The sequence below is a fragment of the Aulonocara sp. 'chitande type north' Nkhata Bay genome, linkage group LG14 (genome assembly GCF_057382095.1).
Source record: "Aulonocara sp. 'chitande type north' Nkhata Bay isolate Kocher_YH1m ecotype deep benthic linkage group LG14, A_spYH_male_GT1.1, whole genome shotgun sequence".
Classification (NCBI taxonomy): Eukaryota; Metazoa; Chordata; class Actinopteri; order Cichliformes; family Cichlidae; genus Aulonocara; species Aulonocara sp. 'chitande type north' Nkhata Bay.
This window is the reverse complement of record NC_141357.1, coordinates 16,232,441-16,254,261: the sequence shown is the minus strand read 5'-3', so window position 1 is coordinate 16,254,261 and position 21,821 is coordinate 16,232,441. Positions and strand designations below refer to the sequence as shown.

Below are 21,821 nucleotides of genomic sequence, written 5' to 3'. Positions count from 1 at the left end.
GTGAACCTGACATGAACATATAAACTACAGGGAGTGCAGAATTATTAGGCAAATGAGTATTTTGCCCACATCATCCTCTTCATGCATGTTGTCTTACTCCAAGCTGTATAGGCTCGAAAGCCTACTACCAATTAAGCATATTAGGTGATGTGCATCTCTGTAATGAGAAGGGGTGTGGTCTAATGACATCAACACCCTATATCAGGTGTGCATAATTATTAGGCAACGTCCTTTCCTTTGACAAAATGGGTCAAAAGAAGGACTTGACGGGCTCAGAAAAGTCAAAAATAGTGAGATATCTTGCAGAGGGATGCAGCAGTCTCAAAATTGCAAAGCTTCTGAAGCGTGATCATCGAACAATCAAGCGTTTCATTCAAAATAGTCAACAGGGTCGCAAGAAGCGTGTGGAAAAACCAAGGCGCCAAATAACTGCCCATGAACTGAGAAAAGTCAAGCGTGCAGCTGCCAAGATGCCACTTGCCACCAGTTTGGCCATATTTCAGAGCTGCAACATCACTGGAGTGCCCAAAAGCACAAGATGTGCAATACTCAGAGACATGGCCAAGGTAAGAAAGGCTGAAAGACGACCACCACTGAACAAGACACACAAGCTGAAACGTCAAGACTGGGCCAAGAAATATCGCAAGACTGGTTTTTCTAAGGTTTTATGGACTGATGAAAGGAGAGTGAGTCTTGATGGGCCAGATGGATGGGCCCGTGGCTGGATTGGTAAAGGGCAGAGAGCTCCAGTCCGACTCAGACGCCAGCAAGGTGGAGGTGGAGTACTGGTTTGGGCTGGTATCATCAAAGATGAGCTTGTGGGGCCTTTTCGGGTTGAGGATGGAGTCAAGCTCAACTCCCAGTCCTACTGCCAGTTTCTGGAAGACACCTTCTTCAAGCAGTGGTACAGGAAGAAGTCTGCATCCTTCAAGAAAAACATGATTTTCATGCAGGACAATGCTCCATCACACGCGTCCAAGTACTCCACAGCATGGCTGGCAAGAAAGGGTATAAAAGAAGAAAAACTAATGACATGGCCACCTTGTTCACCTGATCTGAACCCCATTGAGAACCTGTGGTCCATCATCAAATGTGAGATTTACAAGGAGGGAAAACAGTACACCTCTCTGAACAGTGTCTGGGAGGCTGTGGTTGCTGCTGCACGCAATGCTGATGGTGAACAGATCAAAACACTGACAGAATCCATGGATGGCAGGCTTTTGAGTGTCCTTGCAAAGAAAGGTGGCTATATTGGTCGCTGATATGTTTTTGTTTTGTTTTTGAATGTCAGAAATGTATATTTGTGAATGTGGAGATGTTATATTGGTTTCACTGGTAAAAATAAATAATTGAAATGGGTATATATTTGTTTTTTGTTAAGTTGCCTAATAATTATGCACAGTAATAGTCACCTGCACATACAGACATCCCCCTAAAATAGCTAAAACTAAAAACAAACTAAAAAATACTTCCAAAAACATTCAGCTTTGATATTAATGAGTTTTTTGGGTTCCCTGAGAACATGGTTGTTGTTCAATAATAACATTATTCCTCAAAAATACAACTTGCCTAATAATTCTGCACTCCCTGTAGACACACATTAAAGCTAAACAAACATGGAGGCGAAAGCTGACAACTCGCTGAGATGAAACAAGGAGCGAGGGGACAGAAAAGGGAACTGATACTATTTAAAGAAGAACTGACGACATAAATAAGAAAACTCTGGAAAAAAAAAACACAAAATTCGAAAGAGTAAATAGCATAGAATTAGAATTTACTTCACAAACTCAAAAATAAATGGAAAAAAATCAATCAGTGACTCTGACAGTCTAAGAACCTAGCACCATGTCGCTTTTAAGAAGTGCAGAAGCAGCACATAAAAAAAGCAAAGTACACCTCATGATTCAGTAGTTTCTGATTCTTCTCTATAGTTTTTGTTGATTCAGTTCAGTGAGATTTCATTCTTCTAAATTTAAGCACAGATCTTCCACCACAGCATTTCAATCAGGTTGAGATCTGAACTTTGTTGCCACTGAAACACTTTGATTGATCCCTTTTTTTTGGCCATTCTTTTGTAGATTTGCTTCTGTGCTTGAAGTCACTGCTGCATAACCCAGTTTAGGAAGCTTTAGTTGTCAAACAGATGGCCTCATATTTGACTCTAGAATACTTTGGTATCCACAGGAGCTCATAGTCGACTCGCCAGCTACCCAGGCCCTGTGGCTGGTTGGTATGAGGTGCTTGTGCTGATTTTCTGTCTTGTTCTCCAGACATGGTGCTGTGCATTATTGCCAAGCATCTCCACTTTAGTTTTGTCTGTGCAAAGCACATTGTTCTAGAAGAATTTGTTCAGAAGCAACTTTGGAAACCTGAATGGAGCTGCCCTGTTCCTTACAGAGAGAATGGGCTTTGTTCCAGCAACATTTACAAAAAAGGCATATTTGATCAGTGTTTTTTATTTGTACTATGATGAACTTTAACATTTAGCATGTTAACTGAGACCTTTAGAGTCTTGGGGTTTTCTTGTTTTGGTTTCTAAGATTCTAAGATTGTTGCTGATGTCTTTCCTCTGTGGCATCATGTTAACACACACCTGAATTCTCCAGACAAACAAAGTGCCAAAACTTCTGCTTTAATGGAGATGTTCACACTAATTCAGCTAATTCAGTGCATTTCATTGGCAGCACCCAGCCCACACTCTTAATACTGTTAAGAAATAATCGTGTACTTAATATTTTGCACACTGCTTCTGCATCGTGCTTTAATGTCTGTTGAATAAATAATGACGCGTTTTAATATGTCATGCCTTCTTGTTGTTGTATAACTTGCTAAGGACCGAATGATTTTTATTATATTCTGATATCTAAAACCTTAGGATTTAAAGAGCATATACTTTCTTTTGACTGCGGTTGCTACAGACACAATATGGTTGACCTCAGAAGACTTAACAGAGAGAGTAGTATTGAGGAAAATAGTGTGTGACGCATGGATGAAATATTCATCTGTTACTGCACTCAAAAAATAAAATCATAAGACTTTTAAATATTGATGTCATGTTTAAAAGTGTTGTTATTTTTAGGATTTGTACCTACAGAACAACTCTGTCATAACCTTCCGCAGTCAGAAGAGACTGCTCACGTGATTCTTACAGCTCCTTGTTGTCTCATTTTATGTTTCATAAATTGCCTGTTAATTGTTTAATTAAGACGCCATAAAAACCGCAGAAATGTGCATGTGCGAAGTAAAAGCCTCAAAAAATGCTAAATAATGGTAGTGAATTAATTGCTTATCCTGTGTATTGTTCAATATTTGGTGTCTTTCGGCTTCCGCTTTCTTTTTCTTTTCTTTTCTTTTTTTTACTTTCTTGCACAGACTAAACAAAATCGTGCACTTTATAAAACATTCATAAACATTTTTACAGCGTTGATTGGAAGACGTGTTCTGCATTCCTCAGCATCCAGAAGACATGCAGCACCGCGAGCAGCGGGGGGTGAAATGAAGAAGAAGGAAAACTTGTTTCCCTCAATAAATCATGAGTTAATCGTTTTCTATAGAAGACACATGGAGATGAGGCAGATCAATACAAACTAGATGTTGGTGAAAAGATATGTGACGATCACATTATTGGATCCTCTTCACTTGATGCCCTTTTTTTCTGTCTTGTCGTTGTTTAATTCATTTCTCCGTTGGCGACGTTAAATTGCTTCATGCGTTTTACTGCCTCCTGAAGAATTACATTAGTGTAGGTCCATGATGGGAAGATGGGTGAGGTCGACGCCTCGCTGTCATGAATCAAGGGGGATGGGACATCGTTTACGCGCATCACCCCGCCAGCCCCTCGTGTCCAATGAAGGCTGAGAGTGGATTTACAAAGGGGCGGAAGGCTCGAGCCCCACTTTTTCGCCGTGGCTGGTCGCAGAGGGCGGAGCTCTGTTCCTGCCGTTTGACAGCTGCGAAATAGAAAATGTATAGCGGATAGACAGTCTGGAGAACCATGCAGCTCCAAGGCAACCATACTATCACAAGGAAAGGGATACAGCATGGCCCTTTATAGCCTGCGCTTGCCCTCGTAAATCTGGGTCAACTGGAGAGCGCAAACTACAATACAAGGGAACTAAGTAGCTTTCATTGCACATAATTCCTGGATCTGAGAGGCATGCATCGTGCCTTCTCGTATCCCGTAACTGTGGAACGCAGTCGAACCAAAGAGCGCTTGGAGGCGTGTTTGGCCGGGCTATGCGAACTGGAGCTCCGCAGACAGCGGCAGGAGTGTCTGGTTCTGGGGGCGCTGGCTCTGGGAGACCCGCTTGCCCAGGAAAGCTCCAGAGGAGAGCTGAGATGTTTCAGCAGCTGGGGCCAGGAAAACTTGACACTGAGACGTCAGCTGGTAAGAAGTTTGTGTTGAGCCTTTTACTGCAACTGTATGTTTGCATTCCAGCCCTCCCGCATTACCCCACCCTGTGATAAAAGAACTCCACCTTATACCCCTGTCATGCATCACAACTCTACATACTTTTGAATATCTAATAGCCTTCAGCGTAGACTCATTGAAACCCGCTTGACCGCTGGATGGTCTTCTAGTTTGGGCAGCGCCTTTTGTGCTGCTGTGAAGTCTAGCTGCAAAGAAAAAAAAGTTACTCAACTTGATTAATAGGCTCTCTGTTTGAAAGGGTGTAATGCGTTACTCTGCTTTTTGGCTGAGATTTATGCCCCTGGGGAACGAAATCAGGGGGTGGAGCAGCCGCCGTTTGTGCCACAGACCGACTATTTAATGGCCCATTGTTCCCTCCGCCTAGACTTTTATATTCCACTTAACAAGCTCTCATTTGTGCTCTCCGCACATCATAAATGGATGAATTATTCCTCTTGCTTTTCTGTTGCTGGTGGAGCTAACGTTTTTATGTGAACATTAGCATCCGTGTAATTCATGGAATGTTGTTTTGTTTTGTTTTTATTTACGTGACGCTCAAGCAAAATAAGACCGATATGTTGCCAGAGTAAAACGGGCGGGGAGGGGGGAGGGGGTTAAAACTGGTTCTATAACGGCAAATAGAAGTTTCACTAACAGCATTACATCAGCGGTTCACACGGGGAGTTTCACGCACCAGTGAGCACTTATCTGCGCTGAAAACGGTTCTTCTTCACTTTCTCTCTTTTTTTGCCCAAGTTTTTATGTCTCGGTGAGGTTTAATTCCGTTTTAACTTCTGGTGTTGTCTCAACATTACTACAAAAGCATGGCATTATTAAAGAGGGTGGAAAAAAGGGAGAAATTAAATCAGCCTCCTCCTCTTCACATCTCCAGCCCCCCCTCCCTTCTTCTCCTCCTCCTCCGCCGGGGCCCTAACAATAGGCGCATATGGAGCAGAATACTAATGATGGCGATCGAGGCCCCAGTGAGAGGAAAAGGCGCACATAGGTGGCTCTCCGCACTGGCTTTAGAAATATGACATGATATGATTTTCTGTTAAAAAATAAATAAATAAATTAACGATCAAAATAAAGTGAGTTTTTCGAGAGTGCCACGCGCAGTTATGCTCACATGTCCACCGGTGCCTTAGGAGCTGCCAGCGCATTTCATCCACATCAGCTGGAGAGTGACGAGTGAAGGCGAGTGAAGGAGTGACACGAGTTTCCTCACAAGGGCGCATAATTTCCCCGTTTTCATTTCTGCGCAATTCGCCTTTGGATCGATGTTTATTAACTGTTGCGCTCATCCAAGCGTGTGAGTAATTACACGGGAAAGTCCTGGGAGAATATTTGGACCCGACAGGACTCTAATTGAAGCCTCAAATTGAGTCTTCGTGATATCAGGTCACCATCTGCGTCCGAGCTAAATCCCCAATCTCATTTCGCGTGTAGGTTAAAGTCTGCAAAATGTATAGTTCACGGTGTGACATAGAAACAACTGACCCATGAGACTGACATCGTGTGTGCCTTGAACATGAATGTGGCCCCAAACAGGCTGAGAGATGCAATTTTTTTTCTTCTTTTCCCCCCTTCTTCATACAGTATGTGGTGTTGAAGGTGTTGACAGCTGTGGGACGCCAGACAGCAGCTGGGAAAGCACGAATCTCTGACCTCCCTCTCAGCTTCCCTGCTGTGTGTTTTTGGAGAGAGTGGAAGGGATTATATGAATTTTGTATGAATGTGGCACACATGCATCCATCAGCGGAGAAGTGATTTTAGGGGAGAAAATGTGCTCTGAAATGTTATTTAATCTCCTCTGAAGAATATTAATTGGCCTAGGGGATGTAAACCAAATTTTTAATTATTGCATGTTTGGGCACATAGAAAAAAATCTTTGCATTCTACAGGATTGTGTGTTTGTATCTACAGTGGATTTTGCTATTGTTTTGTGTCTTTGCTGAACTGCTGGCGCATCATCAATCAGGCTGTGTGTGTCCTTGTGTTAAGACAGCAGCGCATCATTAGTGAACGTATAGTCTGCTCAGCAGTGACTGATCACTCGCATGATGGTTTACTGCGCTTTGTTCTGGCACACAAACAAAAACCTCAACCGGTTTTTGTTTGTGCTCTTTGGTTTCTTTGTGTACACAGCCGTTCAAGCAAATAAGCTTCAGAAAATATACGAATTATATGCACACAGACGATACACACGTGCAAAAATTATGATACAAGCTCACTTTGAGATCGACTCTCATTTAGTTATGCAATTTTCAGTCACATGAGCACAGCCTGTTTCAAGTCTTTCTTTAAGGATTCCCTTTGCAGGCCATGCACCCTGCTGCTGTGCCTACGAGCCACTGCGCACACTGAACAGATTCAGAGGAAACTAATTAATACTATTCACAATGCAATGGATAAACTCTTTGTGTGCGTGTGAAGAACTTCCTCCCAAAATCACTGAATATATTTTACCAAACTAAAACAAATAATTTAAAATGTGTCCACGTGCTCTGAAGAAATAAGAGATCAGTAGCTGAGCAAACACGGGGGGCAGGGTGCCCTGTGTTTGTGCATGTGCTGTGCATGTGTGTGTGTGTGTTTCCGGCCTCCCACTGTGGATCCAGTCACAACATAGCTTTAATTATAGAGAGTCCAGCAGTGAGGCTGCATGCTTTGTGCTCTCTGTTCAATAGATTTCTTTATCCTGGCAATATTGTTTCAAAGACCCACCGGCCTTCACTGGTCATTGTTCCTTTCTAAAAAAAAAAATACAGAGACACTTTTGCCTGCTTCTGTGTTGTCTTGCAGAAAAACCCAATGTGTGACTGAATTTGAATGTATCTTTCTATATCAACAGAGACAATCCACTCTTATTAAACTCTGCAGCATCACGTTCTGCACACACACTAAAGCGCAGTAGCTAATGACAGGAAAATTTGCCCAGTCACTGTTCATGTCCCTGGTTTCACCTGGCCTCACCTGCTGCTCAGTGTTTTTCACTGAGAGAACAGGTGGTCCTGATGTGTTGTACAGCCACAGCAGCTTAATGGCTATAAGTGAGACTGGCTGCACAGTGTTCTTCATCTCCCCCATCCCCCAGCAGCCTGCAGGATGCAGTAAAAAAAAAAAAGAAGCAATAATACAGTGTGCAGCATGTCTGGGAACCAGTGTGAGACCTGTAATAACAGAGTGCAGTCAAAGCAAAATGTCACAGTATAAACCAAATGGTTTGTTCATCCACAGAGATTTGTTTGTTTTTTTGTTATAAATTAATATCCAGCCCTGTGTTTGTGCATATGTCCACAATTAGATGGCAGTCAGTTGCCACTCTGAAATAGCATCATTGATTTATTGATTTCCAATAGCCTCCCCTCCTCTCAGCATTTCTTTACCACAAACCAGCACCCAACGTTTCTGCCATACAAAACAGTATTGATATAGTGATGCTAGCGCTTTGTTTATAGTAAGACAATAAGGCCGCTAGCAGAGACAAAAGAGGTGACAGTATTTGGGGTGAAGAGGTTGTCTGTGCTTCCATTATGATTGCATTAAGTCTGCAGGACAGGGGAGTTAGAGCCTAAAGGCACTGACAGAGATCTCTCAGACACATTGAGCCACTTCCTGTTATAAACATCGTCTTTTCACATATTACTGTTCTGAATAGATAATAACAGCACTGTAACACAAAAAGAATGATCATGTCTGTTTGGTGATCTTTTTAATTTGATGTTAGCATGCCACTATGTCGCTTGCACAAAATGTTACAGGGAATGTTTTGCAAATGAATGACCACCGTTAGATCAGTTGTGGTGAAAACATTTGTAAAAGCAGCCTGAGATTTTAAGATTAAATGAGCATGTATTTGACCCTAATGCAGTTTGTTTATAGACCACATAGAGGAGTAGAAAATGCCACAATACGTAAACACTTTTAAAGTTCTTATGTTCGATTACGTTGGGTGACTTTTCGTCAGCTACAATTCATTACATTTTAATCAGAAGTCTTTTAGAGCAATCTGTGGCTGATTGATGAGCAACAGCTGAACCTACCATCCCTATATAGCCAGGCATTTACAGTGGTTGGCTGGTTCAGTTGTACTTGATGATTTACACCTTTGCATAGTGAGTGTGCGCTTCTTCTTTATGGATGAAGGCTTCAAGTCCCAAAGTGGTGCACAGCACAGCTTAAAAGCCACTTTGTTCCAGCACCACCCAAATAAACAAATCCCTGCTTTGATGCTGTGTTGATTCTCTGATATTATTTATTTATGTATTTATTTATTTACGTATTTATTTATTCAGTATTCTGCATTATCTTTATCTGTTGTCTGTTAATAATACAGTGCATTCTTAGAGGATTTCTAACGAGCTTCTCTGCATGTCATCCAGCTACATGTGTCGACGATGACAGAGCTCAGGGAGGAGTTGTCTGTCGTGAGAAGTGTGTAATGTGAAAAGTGTCACCTTGTTATGAGGGCACGCTCAATCGCCTGGTAATGAAGTCTCTTAACGAGCGTTGCGTGTCAGCCATATTAAATCCAGCCATCTAAAATGCCTGTATTAGGTCTGCGTGTATCAGAGAAGGTATTACTCACGTTGCTGACACAGTTTGTTTATAGACTCAGATTCTGGGTACTTGTCTTCCTCACAAGTGCAACAAGGAAGGGTTAGGTTGTGACAGCTAGCTGTCATAATGAAAGATAGCCTGCAGGCAGTGAATCAAAGTCCATTTAACGTCCTCTAAAGTCTTGCAAACAGAGCTGTCTGTGCACTTGTGTTAACCCATTCAGGTAGACGGGCATGGAAATGCGTGCCCATGTTAAGTGTGTGTGTCACATGCTGTCAATATGACACCAGCAAAAAATGATCAGGCTGGATGAACCAGCATGTTTAATTACTCGGTTTTACCACAAACAGATGGGTAAATGGGAGGGTGGGGGATTGTAGTGGTTTGAGGAAGGCTGTGTGAGGTAGCGGGGTGGGCTTCCAAATGGTAAACACACAAGTGTAAGAACGACAGCGTTATTTATTTATTTGTTTTGGGGGGACTTTAACATATGTTTAACATATACCCAGTCTCATTTGTTGCTGGTTTGAGCTAAATGAGCAATTATTTGTATATCTGGCTCGCGAGTGTCTGCAAGCACGTGTGTGTGTGTGTGTGTGTGTGTGTGTGTGTGTGTGTGTCCACCCACATGAAATAACACCCCACCCTCCCTCTTCCCCCTCCTTCACAGTGCTATGAATTATTCATGTTTCAACCTCTTCAGTAAGCCTGCTTTTATAAATGATGGTCATGTGATGGCCACGTTTCGATTTTACACACTTCTGCATCAGAGTTTTGGCTTTGTTATTTTTATTTATTGGTTTTAATATTTTCAGGCATTATAAATTAGGAGCAATGTTGCAGCTGGAGAAACAAGCTGCGAACGATTCACAGCTGTGCTTCTGCCATTAGCATATCCAGAAAGCACTCATTAAACTACAAACACTGCTGGAATTTTTTTTTGTTTTTTTGCTTTGTTCCTAAAATCAATCATTTTTGCTTCGTACTGTCTACTTAACATTTATTTTCCCATCAGTTCAACCAGTTACAGACTGCAAGAAAATAGTCTGAATGCATGTTTGCCTGTTTTTCAGAGTGCTCTTCAGAGCTCCCCGTGGGGTCTAATGCAAACGCTGGAACAGCAGGTGGGAGAGCTGAGGATCGACGCTGCTGATGACTGTTGTGACAGAGCCCAAGGAGAAACTGGCAACAGTCGACCGAGTTCTGGTACTTATTTCTGCAAGGCAGTGAAATCAAAGTGCAAACACACTATATAATTCCCTTTTTTCAGTAAATGAAGTTGTTTTTTTCCAGAGTGTTGCTCAGCTGAACGAAACTTGTGTTCTTTGTATTTCATGTTTGAGTCTCTGCTCTTATTGTTCCTTTATGCTCCAGTTGTTTGTGATTTTAATCTGTGGCCTATTTGTGAAATGCAGTGAGAAACTTTTCTATTTTTTGAGGAGTGGAATGAGTTATAAGAGATGAGATAAGCCTTTCTTTTTCTATTGGTGCCTTTGCCTCACAGCAAGAAGGTCCTAGGTTTGAGTCCAGTTTGAGGCCTTTGTGTGTGGATTCTCCTCCCACCGTCCAACGATATGCGTGGGATGTGGTTAATTCTGTTCAGTTATGATCAGAAGTTTACATAGACTCATAATCTGTGTGAATGTCATGGTAATTTGAGGATTTTAAAGATTTCTTTGAACCCTTCTTTTTCCAGAGTAAAATGATTGTACAATATAAGGCCTGTTAACCTCTCACTAATTAGAAGTTAATAGGCTGTGTTGTTGTTCAATTAAAAGACATTGCAGAACCTTCAGCATCACTCATTAAAAGATTTAAGTGACTGTGCATATATGTGCATATATGAGCCTGTATGTATCCTTTTGACCCTGTGTACATTCAAGAAAATCCCAAACCAAGTCATTAAAGATGCATGCTGTGCAATCATTCCACCATGGAAAAAAAAACAGTTCAAAGAAATCATTAAAATTGCGATGAATTAATTACACTAATTACACTGTGTCCTAGGTTTCTATGAATCAAGTGAAGGTCAGTCACCAAAAGGAAAATCTTGTACCACTGAGCCCACAGAGAGTGTCTCCTCCTGGGCTTACACCAGTGACAGGCCAAAGTCTGTGGGTAAGCAAGACTATCAGACGTGGAAGATTTGAGATATTGTGAAACCTGCATATGTGCTCTTGTTGAAGTAAAACGATTAACATATTAGCACATACTCTGCATATTAGCATGAGAAAACAGCAGACTCTTAGTCAACTGTCTTTATGTGAAAGAGGCTTAATAAACATTAGAAGACTTATTCTTTTTATTTTAGGGTTTTCTGTAGACTGGATTTTGGCTCTGTTCTGATTACCATCTTATTAGGTCAAAGATGAGGATGTGTCAGACCCAGCCTAATAACAAGTGCAATTCTATTATTTGTCTTTTTGTTAAATGCTAATATTGCAAATGTATGGGAACAGACTGAGAGTGGCATGGCTGCAGACTCTTAGTTTTGAGATTATTTATTACTGTTTAACTATTAGAACTTTTATTGATCACCTCATAGTTATGCATTCAGGATGATTTTACTTACTACTTCACTTATTTCTCAATATTTCTCTCTGCAATCAGGAGACCCCCTTATGCTGGATGGAGAATTTGATGCACCACTTCTACGCACCACGCTACCCCGCTCTTTCTCTGCCCCCTACCCACCTCTTGAGGGTATTGCTGAGGAGGGCACTGCCATTGACTCCTGGCAGTGGGACCCCAGCGGAGACAATGGTGGCTGGGAGCAGCAACCTGAAGAGGATCAGGTCACCGAAGAGGACTATCAGCTGGCTTTGAAGGTAGAGGGTTACATCCTGAGTCTCATCCAACGCCATACCCTCACACCAAGACCTTGTCAGCCTCGCACCACTCTTAGCCCTGACCCCCCATACTGCAGTGGCTCTGGACACAGCTCCCTACACAGGATAACTCCTTCTTTAACCACAGAGCACCGCCCTTCTGATCATCATCTTCAGCCCCATGGTGACCTTTCTACAAATCCTAATGGCCAGGGATGGGGTTGTGACCTGGAGCGAGAGGCCTGTGGTGGGGAGGCCCCATCTTTGGAGGAGGACTGTTATTTAGCGCTGCCCTACCCCCAGCCCAATCTAATTTCCCTGGCTGGAAGGCTACCATCCCCTCCGCCCTCACTGGACCATAACTGTGGAGTTGGGGCTCTTGACCTTTGTTGTGAACCCCCATCCCCCCATCATTATCTACATCCACAGCCCCCTATTCTTCACATGCACAGTTTAGTAAGTGCTCAGTATATTCCTGGACAAGCCTGTCATGCCCCTCTGTGCTCCCCAAGACATTACAACCAAGAGCAGCCAAAGTCCAACCAAGTTTTCACATCTCCTGATCACCTCAAGTACAGAGCATCTAAGAAAAATCACAGCGAGAGACAGAGATCCAAGAAGTCAAGCAGTAAAACCAATAGATCCCAGTCTGAAAACAGCCTCCTGGGTCAGCGGGTGCTTCCAGAGAGGAGGTACAGCACCACAGAGAGGCCCCAAGGCAGAGGTGATCCTCATACACTGCCTCAGAATCAAAACCAGGTTGTAGGACACCAGGTGGTCTACAACGGCCACAACGAGAGCCGACGCTGGCGATCTAACCTGGAGCTCAGCCAAGATGAGGGGGAAGTCCAAGCAGGGCAGGTACACAGACGACCACCTCGAAAAGTTCGCCACGGCCCTTCTTGTTCCCATTCCCAACCCCAGAACTACCACCAACAGCAGCACGCCAAGCACTGGCAGCAGGACTTTCAGGAAAGCGCACCTCTCTGTCAGGGGGAGGAGAGCTATGGTGGTGCTGCCCCCGCAGAGTCCGAGTCTAGCATGAGCGAGGTATATTCTCCAGCCTCCAGCTCGCTATCCAGCGACTCAGATGAGAGCGGGGGGCTGGTGTGGCCCCAGCAGCTGCCACCCCGCCTTGCTTCTACCTCTTCTTCATCCTCTCCTTCACCACAAGCCACTGCCAATACCCCATCTCAACCAAAAGCCTTTGTCAAGATAAAAGCTTCCCACGCTCTGAAGAAGAAGATTCTCAGATTCCGCTCAGGGTCGCTTAAAGTCATGACTACTGTATGAGAAACTCGTCAAACTAGTTTTAAACACATACTCGTCAGTAACTTACTTGCCACCAAATCCTATGTCAAATATCACATCCCATCTTTATATTCAATCTACAGTATGTCATAGTGAGATGCCTTTACATGTATTGGCATGAATAATGATCTATTCAAAGATCTTTCATTTGTACTATCTGGTTACATTTATCTTCCAGTTGACAACCATCAGACACAAGACTAATGGGCAGTATACTGCTCTAATGGATGACAACTGATACCAAATGACATGTACCACCTAGAAGCGGAGTGACTGAATATGCTGGCAGTTTTTCCTCTGTTTCATTTGCTCTCATCAGATAATTGTGGTTAATCAATGTATTACTGATATTTTCACCAAGTCACATTATTAGTCTAAAAACTATATCAAATCTTTGTGATACGGGCCTTAAAACATACTAGGTAAATTTGCTGTGTTCAGATTTCATAATAACCTCTGATGGTCTTTTTTAAAGATTATGCTTTTTGCTGAAAGTCATAAAGTAAACAGGAATTTCTTTTAATTCTTTGTGCTAAACTGCATTCAAACGCAAGCAAAAATCGACATATTAGCAAAAAATCTACAACTAAACTTTGCAATGCACTTGAAATGTTGGAGTTAATCCACTAGAATTGTGCGAATTAATATCTCCCTATTCCTACAAATTCACAATCCTCTGTAAGAAAGTCAAGGGAATGATTTAGAAAAGGGTTAGGATACTTTTCTGAATGTGGTATGAGTGCTAAAACTTAACTGAATAACCATGTTTAAATTTGGTTTCCTGCAGACTCAAAAATCCTGCACCAACTGTGAGTCTCTCAGCAGGGCACACCTCTGCATATCCAGCTGTTACTGAGCTCCTCTTAGTATGTCCTGGATTCACTGCAGTGAACTTCTTACTACCTCCCCTCTGCAGCCAGTGAGCATAAAGAACCAGACATCCATGTGTCAGGGATGGATTTATTAGAGGCCACACTAAGGGGCCTGTGTACATTCATGCATGCATGTTTAAACTCACAGATTCCCTGAAACACTGGGACCTACACACTGTAAATAAATATGTGGACTTGTTTGGAACAACTGTAAATAAAGAAAGCATTTCACTCAGTTTTGATATTTTAGCACTTTTTTGTTTATTCTTAAATCAAAAAAGACAATGTGTTAACAAGCAAAATGAAGGTTAATATATTCTTAATATTTCATATAATGCAAAAATTAAGGTTCTGTTTTATATGTTAAAAGTTAGAAATGCAGAAATCCTGATTGAAAACTTTCAAGAATACATTTTCCCCCCATGTGATTCTAAGCTCTCTGCTTTAACCTTAACTGGTAATCCACTGTAGGATGAGTGGATGGATGGATTTGCAGCTCATGACCAACTCTCTCTGTTGAGTATAGTATCAAAGTATCTATACAGCCAATAGTGTGTATTGAGCCTTGATATGTAATAGCAAACTATATTAATAGTTATGTAATGATGGTCAAACCCCAGATTTGACTATTTATCGTAGCTCTTGTCTCTTTCCAGTCTCTTCGCCTCAAAATACCAACATCATATAGATAGAAATATAAGTACATATATGTACATTTTTTTTACATCAACTTTCAAGATAAACATCACAAGATAATTTTTTATCAGCTGTTGTTTGAAAGAGACCACCAAGTCATTGTGATGACCAAGAGGTAGAGAGTTACAGGATGTATGTAAAAGTTCACTAATGTATGCTGGTGCTTGTCCGTGGTCAAAATTTGAATCTTAAAGTGGAGACTGAATTGAATGATTATCCAGTGCAGCTGGGTCAGCAACAGTGGGACATGAGAGTACCTGGAAGATTTAGTCAGAAGCCTTGCAGCAGTGTTCAGAACAACCTGGAGTGTTCAGAAGTGAACAATGGATTTTAATAATCCACACATAATGAAATAAATGCATGAAAAACACATTTAGTTCAGAGCGTCACACAATGGGACTTCACTTGTTTCTTAAGCAGACATTTGAGATGAACATTCAAAGTGTAAACAAAAGTCAAAAACTACTCCAAGATTCCTGATTTTAGATTTAGCAAAATGTAGCAAAGGACCAACCACCAGCTATTAATAGAATCTAAGCACCTATGGCTCTGAAACTTACTGGGGCTTAAAAGAGATATATAACTGAAAATCATAACTGTTAATAGCAGTTATAACTGGTATTAATAGTTTTGATTTATTTTCAAAGAGTTCTACAGCAAATTGAGTGTCAGTCATTTAGAGTGTGTCTCCCTCTTGTGGTCTATGAAAACAGCATGTATACAAGAAGATGTAATCAGCATTTTTCTATAATCACTGCGAAAAAGTAATCAAATCTCTATGTATTTTATTTCTGCTACCAAACTATACTAAAACATGACAAAAAGTCAGAAAATGCATCATATACATAATGCTCTGAAGTAATTCTTCTGTAAAAGCCAATAATAGAACTTTCATGTGTTTTGTTGCGTAAGACATGGATTTTTATAGAAACCTTACAGTGTAACTATCAGTTCTGCTTTTGAAATCTTGAAATTTGACTTGACTTACCACCCAAATTCACTGGAAAAAAATCTTCATAACTTGTAAAAATGAATGCACTTTTGTGTATTTGTGTTCACAGACTTAAATCCAAGCCAAAGTCTTTTGCTAAACTTCATGACAGAACTGTTTATGTTACAGCAGTCCTCCATATGCAAGAGAGTTATATTGTTGTCATTTCTTTGCCATTACTGGTGCTCTTGGTGTCCACATTAGTGACACTCTTCTTGGTGGTCGGTTCCTCGCCCATGAAGCGGAAGATGTTACGCAGGGAGCGGTTCATGCTGTCTTTGAAGCTTTGACCCAGACACACATAGAGCAGAGGGTTGAGGCAGCTGTTGAAGTAAGCCAGGCAGAGCGCTATAACGTGTGCCAGGTGAAGTTTGGGACTCACATAAGTACCCCGAGGGGTGGTCAGTATGAGGAAATCCACGATGTGCAGAGGTATCCAGCACAAGAAGAAGCTCAGCACCACAGAGATGACGACCCTCAGGGTTTTCTTGGATCCAGTCCGACTACGTGTCATTCTCCTCTGTGTGTTACTGAAAACCACCAAGTGACAAACTAGAATAACCAGGAAAGGAATAATGAATCCAATCAGGAAGCGAAAAGCAGAGACAGGCCAGGCACTGTCTACAGTGTACTCCATCCTACACTCTCTCTTCTCGTCACCTGCCACAATCTGCTTGGCGTACACAAACTGTGGGATACTGCCTATCAGGGCCAGGATCCACACAGCAACACATCCATAAGCACCCTGTTTGGGTCGCCTGTGGTTCTGACACCAGATGGGTCTAATGACCAGCAACAAACGATCCACGCTGATCACAACCAGCTGCAGGATGCTGCAGTACATCACCAGGTAAAACAGGCCTCTGATGAGCATGCAGGCCAGCGGACCGAAGTGCCAGTGATCGTCATGGACCAGAGGGACCATAAGCAAGGGGATGGAGAGGCAGCACAGAAGATCAGCCAGAGCGAGGTTGAGGAACCAGAGGGAGGTGACAGAGCGGGACATGCAGAACCCCGTCACCCACACCACCACAGCATTTCCAGGCACACCCAGCAGGACCACAAGGCTGTACATGACCAGAGCCACTATCTGGATCGGCTGAATCTCAGGAGTCACAGACTCAATAATGTCAGGAAATGTGTAATTATCATCAGGAAATGTGTAATTATAGTCACCGTAATCCATGATTCCTTACAACTGTGAAGTATAAAAAACATTTTCATAACTCACTGAAATAATATAATTCAATCAAGAAAAAATATTTATTGACTTTTAAATTAATTTTAGTAGTAACAATGATCAATTTTAGACTTTAGTATTAACTCACCGATGTTCAGCCTCTCGTTATGTTGCTCTGTCACCACTGAGAGGAAGTTGTTGAGCTGGTTTGCTTCTCAGCTTTATACTCTCACCCCACCCCACACAGACACAGTTGCACATGATCTCTGTTGAGAGTCCTCATTGTAGGCGTGAAACTGCAGTCACAAAATTGGTGAATCTAAAAAAAAAATAGTTTTAATTGCAAAAAACTCATTTCACAAGAAATAATTAGGTCACAGGCCTAATGACCTAGGTCACTTCTGTGACCTAGGTCATTAGGTCACAGAAGTGATGAGACAATTTGTAATATTTACTTTATTCGTGTGTTTTGCACCTGCAAGTACGCACGATGTAAGAAAATAATATAAAAATATACAAATTAGAATTCAGTTATTTTGAGCTGAGACCTGAAATGAATCTGCCTGAGGTTAAAATACAGATCAACAGATGTGTTTGAAGGATGTGGTCAAAAGATCATGGCAGCACTCTAGCTGCCATTTCAGTAAATGTGGGAAATGTGCAAATCCCACAAACATGATAACCTCCCACTTATTTGAATGCAAAGACTAGTTTGCAATAATAAACTTTTGTGTTCTCGTGTTATTAATATTGAATTCAATTTGATTGAGTTTGATAGTAGATGTTTTTCACCAAACAGATTTAACTTTGTTCTAAGTTACAAAAAAGAACAGTTTCAATTTCATTTCTTTTCACTGGTTGCTTATGTGGGTTATAAAAGAGAGCGAGTCATCAATTTTAATTCCTAAGTACTTGTGCTGACTGAGTTACAAGCCCTGAACTGTTGTAATACCTGAAAGGTTCAGTGGTTTAGATTTTGAATTTGAGAACATCTTGATCTGTTTAGTTTTGTCAACATTTAAAACGTTTTAAATCACAGTTAATGCTGTACTGCACTGAATGCTGGCTGGAGATGACAGAGAGCCTGATTAAGTGTGGGTGCAGAGGAGTATATGAACATGTCATCAGCATAAAAATTAAACTTTGCTGTAGTGATATTATGATTATTCATATATAAAATAAATAACAGTGGCCCTAGAACAGAATCCAGGGGCACTCCTTTGTTTCATTAAGGAAGCTAGAAGTGTTTCCTTCTACCTGTACACACTGAGACCAGCCTCATAAATAATTTTAAATTGATCCAACTGTTTGTTTGTTTTTTTTCTTTTCAGACAACCCTGCATTGACAAGTCTTTGGCTTAGGCATTTATGATCAAATGTCTTGGCTTGATTGATAAAAAAAAAAAAAAAGGCTACATAGTGTTGCTTGTTATCCACTGAAACAATGAAATCATCAGATCCCTAGCTTTAAACAAAGGGAGAACTTATTATAAGGTTCAATAAAGTTACTTTACATTAAACCTGATGTTTTAGGCACCAGTCATCATTTTACTTGCTTCTCTCTTTCACTTCCACATGCACAAAAGTGTCTCATTCTTAATAAAGCAAACAACCTTTCCCAGTTTTGTAAATATACCTATTAGGATCCCTGGCTTTGAACCCAGTTCTTCAGTTTTGTGGGTTTTTGATTTGTTTCTAGATTTATAATGTGATTATGCTTTAGCTCTTCATTGCCTAGTCCTTTGGTGTTCAGTATTTTCCCATGTGCTTCCAAGCTTATTTATTTATGTTTCTAGTTCTTAGTTCCTTGGTCTAGTTAATTCCACTTTCGTTTCCAGTCTGTCTTGGTCTCATGTCTCTGTCTCCTTCCTATAGTGTCTCCTGTAGTGAATCAGTCTTGATCTTTGTGTTAGTTTACCTAGTCTGTGTCTAGTTTATGGTTTCATTCCAAGTTCGTAATCTGTTTATATTTTCATTTTTCTTCTTAGTTTGTAATACACTCAACAAAAATATAAACGCAACACCTTTGTTACTGCTCCCATTCCCCATGGGATGGACGTAGAGACCTAAAATTCATTCCAGATACACAATATAACCATCCCTCCCAAACAGTGGTCACAAATCAGTCCAAATGTGTGGTAGTGGGCTCATCTGCTATATTGAGATAATCCATCCCACCTCACAGGTGTGCCACATCAGGATGCTGATCTGACATCATGAGTAGTGCACAGGTGTACCTCAGACTGCCCACAACAAAAGGCCACCCTGGAATGTGCAGTTTTTTGTGCTATTGGGGGTCTGGGGACCCAGAACCGGTCAGTATCTGGTGTGACCACCATTTGCCTCATGCAGTGCAACACATCGTCGCATGGAGTCTATCAGATTGTCAATTGTGGCCTGTGGAATGTTGGTCCACTCCACTTCAATGGCTGTGCGAGGTTGTTGGATATTCGTGGGAACTGGTACACGCTGTCGTATACGCCGGTCAAGCACATCCCGAACATGCTCAATGGGTGACATGTCCGGTGAGTATGCTGGCCATGCAAGAACTGGGACATTCTCAGCTGCCATCTGCCCTGAACAATGTGAACCATGATTCATCCGTGAAGCGCACACCTCTCCAACGTGCCAGACGCCATCGAATGTGAGCATTTGCCCACACAAGTCTGTTACGGCGACGAGCTGGAGTCAGGTCAAGACCCCGATGAGGACGACGGGCATGCAGTTGAGCGTCCCTGAGACGGTTTCTGACAGTTTGTGCAGAAATTGTTTGGTTGTGCAAACCAATTGTTCCAGCAGCTGTCTGGGTGGCTGGTCTCAGACGATCTTGGAGGTGAACCTGCTGGATGTGGAGGTCCTGGGCTGGTGTGGTTACACGAGGTCTGCGGTTGTGAGGCCGGTTGGATGTGCTGCCATATTCTCTGAAACGCCTGTGGAGACGGCTTATGGTTGAGAAATGAACATTCAATGCACGGGCGACAGATCTGGTTGACATTCCTGCTGTCAGCATGCCAATTGCACGCTCCCTCATTGCTTGTGGCATCTGTGGCATTTTGCTGTGAGACAAAACTGCACATTCCAGGGTGGCCTTTTGTTGTGGGCAGTCTGAGGTACACCTGTGCACTACTCATGATGTCAGATCAGCATCCTGATGTGGCACACCTGTGAGGTGGGATGGATTATCTCAATATAGCAGATGTGCCCACTACCACACATTTGGACTGATTTGTGACCACTGTTTGGGAGGGATGGTTATATTGTGTATCTGGAATGAATTTTCGGTCTCTACGTCCATCCCATGGGGAATGGGAGCAGTAACAAAGGTGTTGCGTTTATATTTTTGTTGAGTGTATGTAGTTATCTTCATCTGTGGCCCTGATCACGTGTCTGTGTTTGTTTACTCTTCGAGTTTGTAAAAGTTGAGTCTCTGTCTCTGTTTGTTTCTGATCTTATTTTGATAGTCTCTTGTGCCATGTGCTTTTGTGCCATGTGCATGGGCTCATTCGTCAGAATTAGTTTGCCTGTGTTCCCAGGTATGTGCTCCGTTTACCTCCTGTGTGTATTTAAGCCCCTAGTTTTCATCTGTTCTTTGTTGTGATCGGTGTGTCCTGTCAATTTGGAGTTTTGTAGTTAAAATGCCAAGTTCTTTGTATTCAGTGTCCCTTAAGTCCAGAAATAAAACTTCCTTTGATTTCAGTTAAATGGTTTAAGATATTTTAGTAATAATTGTTATTTAATTGTTATTTTATTGGGGTGTATGTCAGGAGTTTGTGTATGAGTATGTGTCAGGGCAGCTAAAATGGCTTATTTCTGCCTTTGTTAATATTTTAACAAAATACCTCAACACCTGAAAATGAATGCAGTCCTGCATTTATAGGAAAAAAGAGTTTATTCTTAAACTCATAACAATAATTTGACAGTAACATAACATGTCTCTCATATTAGAATGTTATTCACAAATTAACCTACTCGGAAGCTACAGCACAGTTAAAGTGTTTTTAGTGATATCTAGCTCTTGTAATAAAAAGCCACTATTGCTGCCTCCCTTTGTGCCATGCTTCACAGTGCCTCTCAAAAGTGAACTACAACCTTGTGGTAACTGCTGCCATTAAGACCCCGTAGTTAATCAGCATCTTTCACTTCCACAACTGAGAGATCAGTTTCTCAATGGTGGAAGAAAAGAGAACAACAGTTGTCCATAAACAAGGAGGAGAAAAATAGCTTTGGCATGATTTCCCAGTTTAGCCTGGTGACATCACCAAGATTAGAAAAAAAAAATAAAAATCAGGAAATGAAACACAAAGTCATCAAAAAGTTCCAAAAAAGTTAAAATAAGACTCACATTGCATAATATAGCAATATCAGGAAGCTGGCTTTGTGAAAATGTGTTTTTGCTCAACATTTTCACAGCACTGAGTGCTCAGAAGTAATGCCATTTGAAGGGTGGAGCACTGCTGGGTGGAAGTGAAGGAGGTCATCTCTGAACTCAACTGAATAAAGGTCAGCAGAAAAACAATATGTTGAAAAACGCCCAAATACTTTTTGCAATACAAAATATAGTAAGACAATAAGACCCTAGTAGAGAGAAAAGTAGAAGTATTTTGGTTGAGGAGGTTGTGGGTGCTTGCATTATGACTACACTAAGTCTTCAGGGCAAAAAAGTTGAAACCCTATTAGAGCCACTGACCGAGATCTCCCAGCATCACTGAGCTGCTTCCTGTTATTCACATTCTCTTTTCACACATTACTATTCTAATAGATAAACAAAGCCAGCATTTTAACATTATAACAATGATCCAGTCTGCTATAGCTGAAGGTTTCCCAGTTGATCTTCTTAATTTAGTGTTAGCATGCAGGTTAATGGATGACGGCGATGGGAATGTTTTGCAAATGTCATAAATGAATCAAAGTATTCATCAAGTTAAAGAAAATTTCAAGCTTAACTGTACCCCATACAATAGTCTCATGG

General features: G+C 41.5%; 2 protein-coding genes across 2 annotated transcripts; one reads left to right on the top strand and one right to left on the bottom strand.

Annotated features, from left to right (window-relative positions):
* The first annotated feature begins 3,918 nt into the window (after nucleotides 1-3,918).
* Nucleotides 3,919-14,203, top strand: dact3b (dishevelled-binding antagonist of beta-catenin 3b). The gene is made up of 4 exons (XM_086262795.1): nucleotides 3,919-4,387; nucleotides 10,048-10,180; nucleotides 10,982-11,092; nucleotides 11,585-14,203. The coding sequence occupies exons 1-4, from the start codon at nucleotides 4,157-4,159 to the stop codon at nucleotides 13,093-13,095; spliced, it is 1,986 nt and encodes a 661-aa protein (XP_086118921.1). The 5' UTR covers nucleotides 3,919-4,156; the 3' UTR covers nucleotides 13,096-14,203.
* A 73-nt stretch (nucleotides 14,204-14,276) lies between these two features.
* Nucleotides 14,277-17,167, bottom strand: LOC147314350 (C5a anaphylatoxin chemotactic receptor 1-like). The gene is made up of 2 exons (XM_086261227.1): nucleotides 17,001-17,167; nucleotides 14,277-16,870 (listed from the first exon to the last, which is right to left on the bottom strand). Exon 2 carries the CDS (start codon nucleotides 16,856-16,858, stop codon nucleotides 15,824-15,826), a length of 1,035 nt encoding a protein of 344 aa, XP_086117353.1. The 5' UTR covers nucleotides 16,859-16,870; nucleotides 17,001-17,167; the 3' UTR covers nucleotides 14,277-15,823.
* Nucleotides 17,168-21,821: the final 4,654 nt, after the last annotated feature.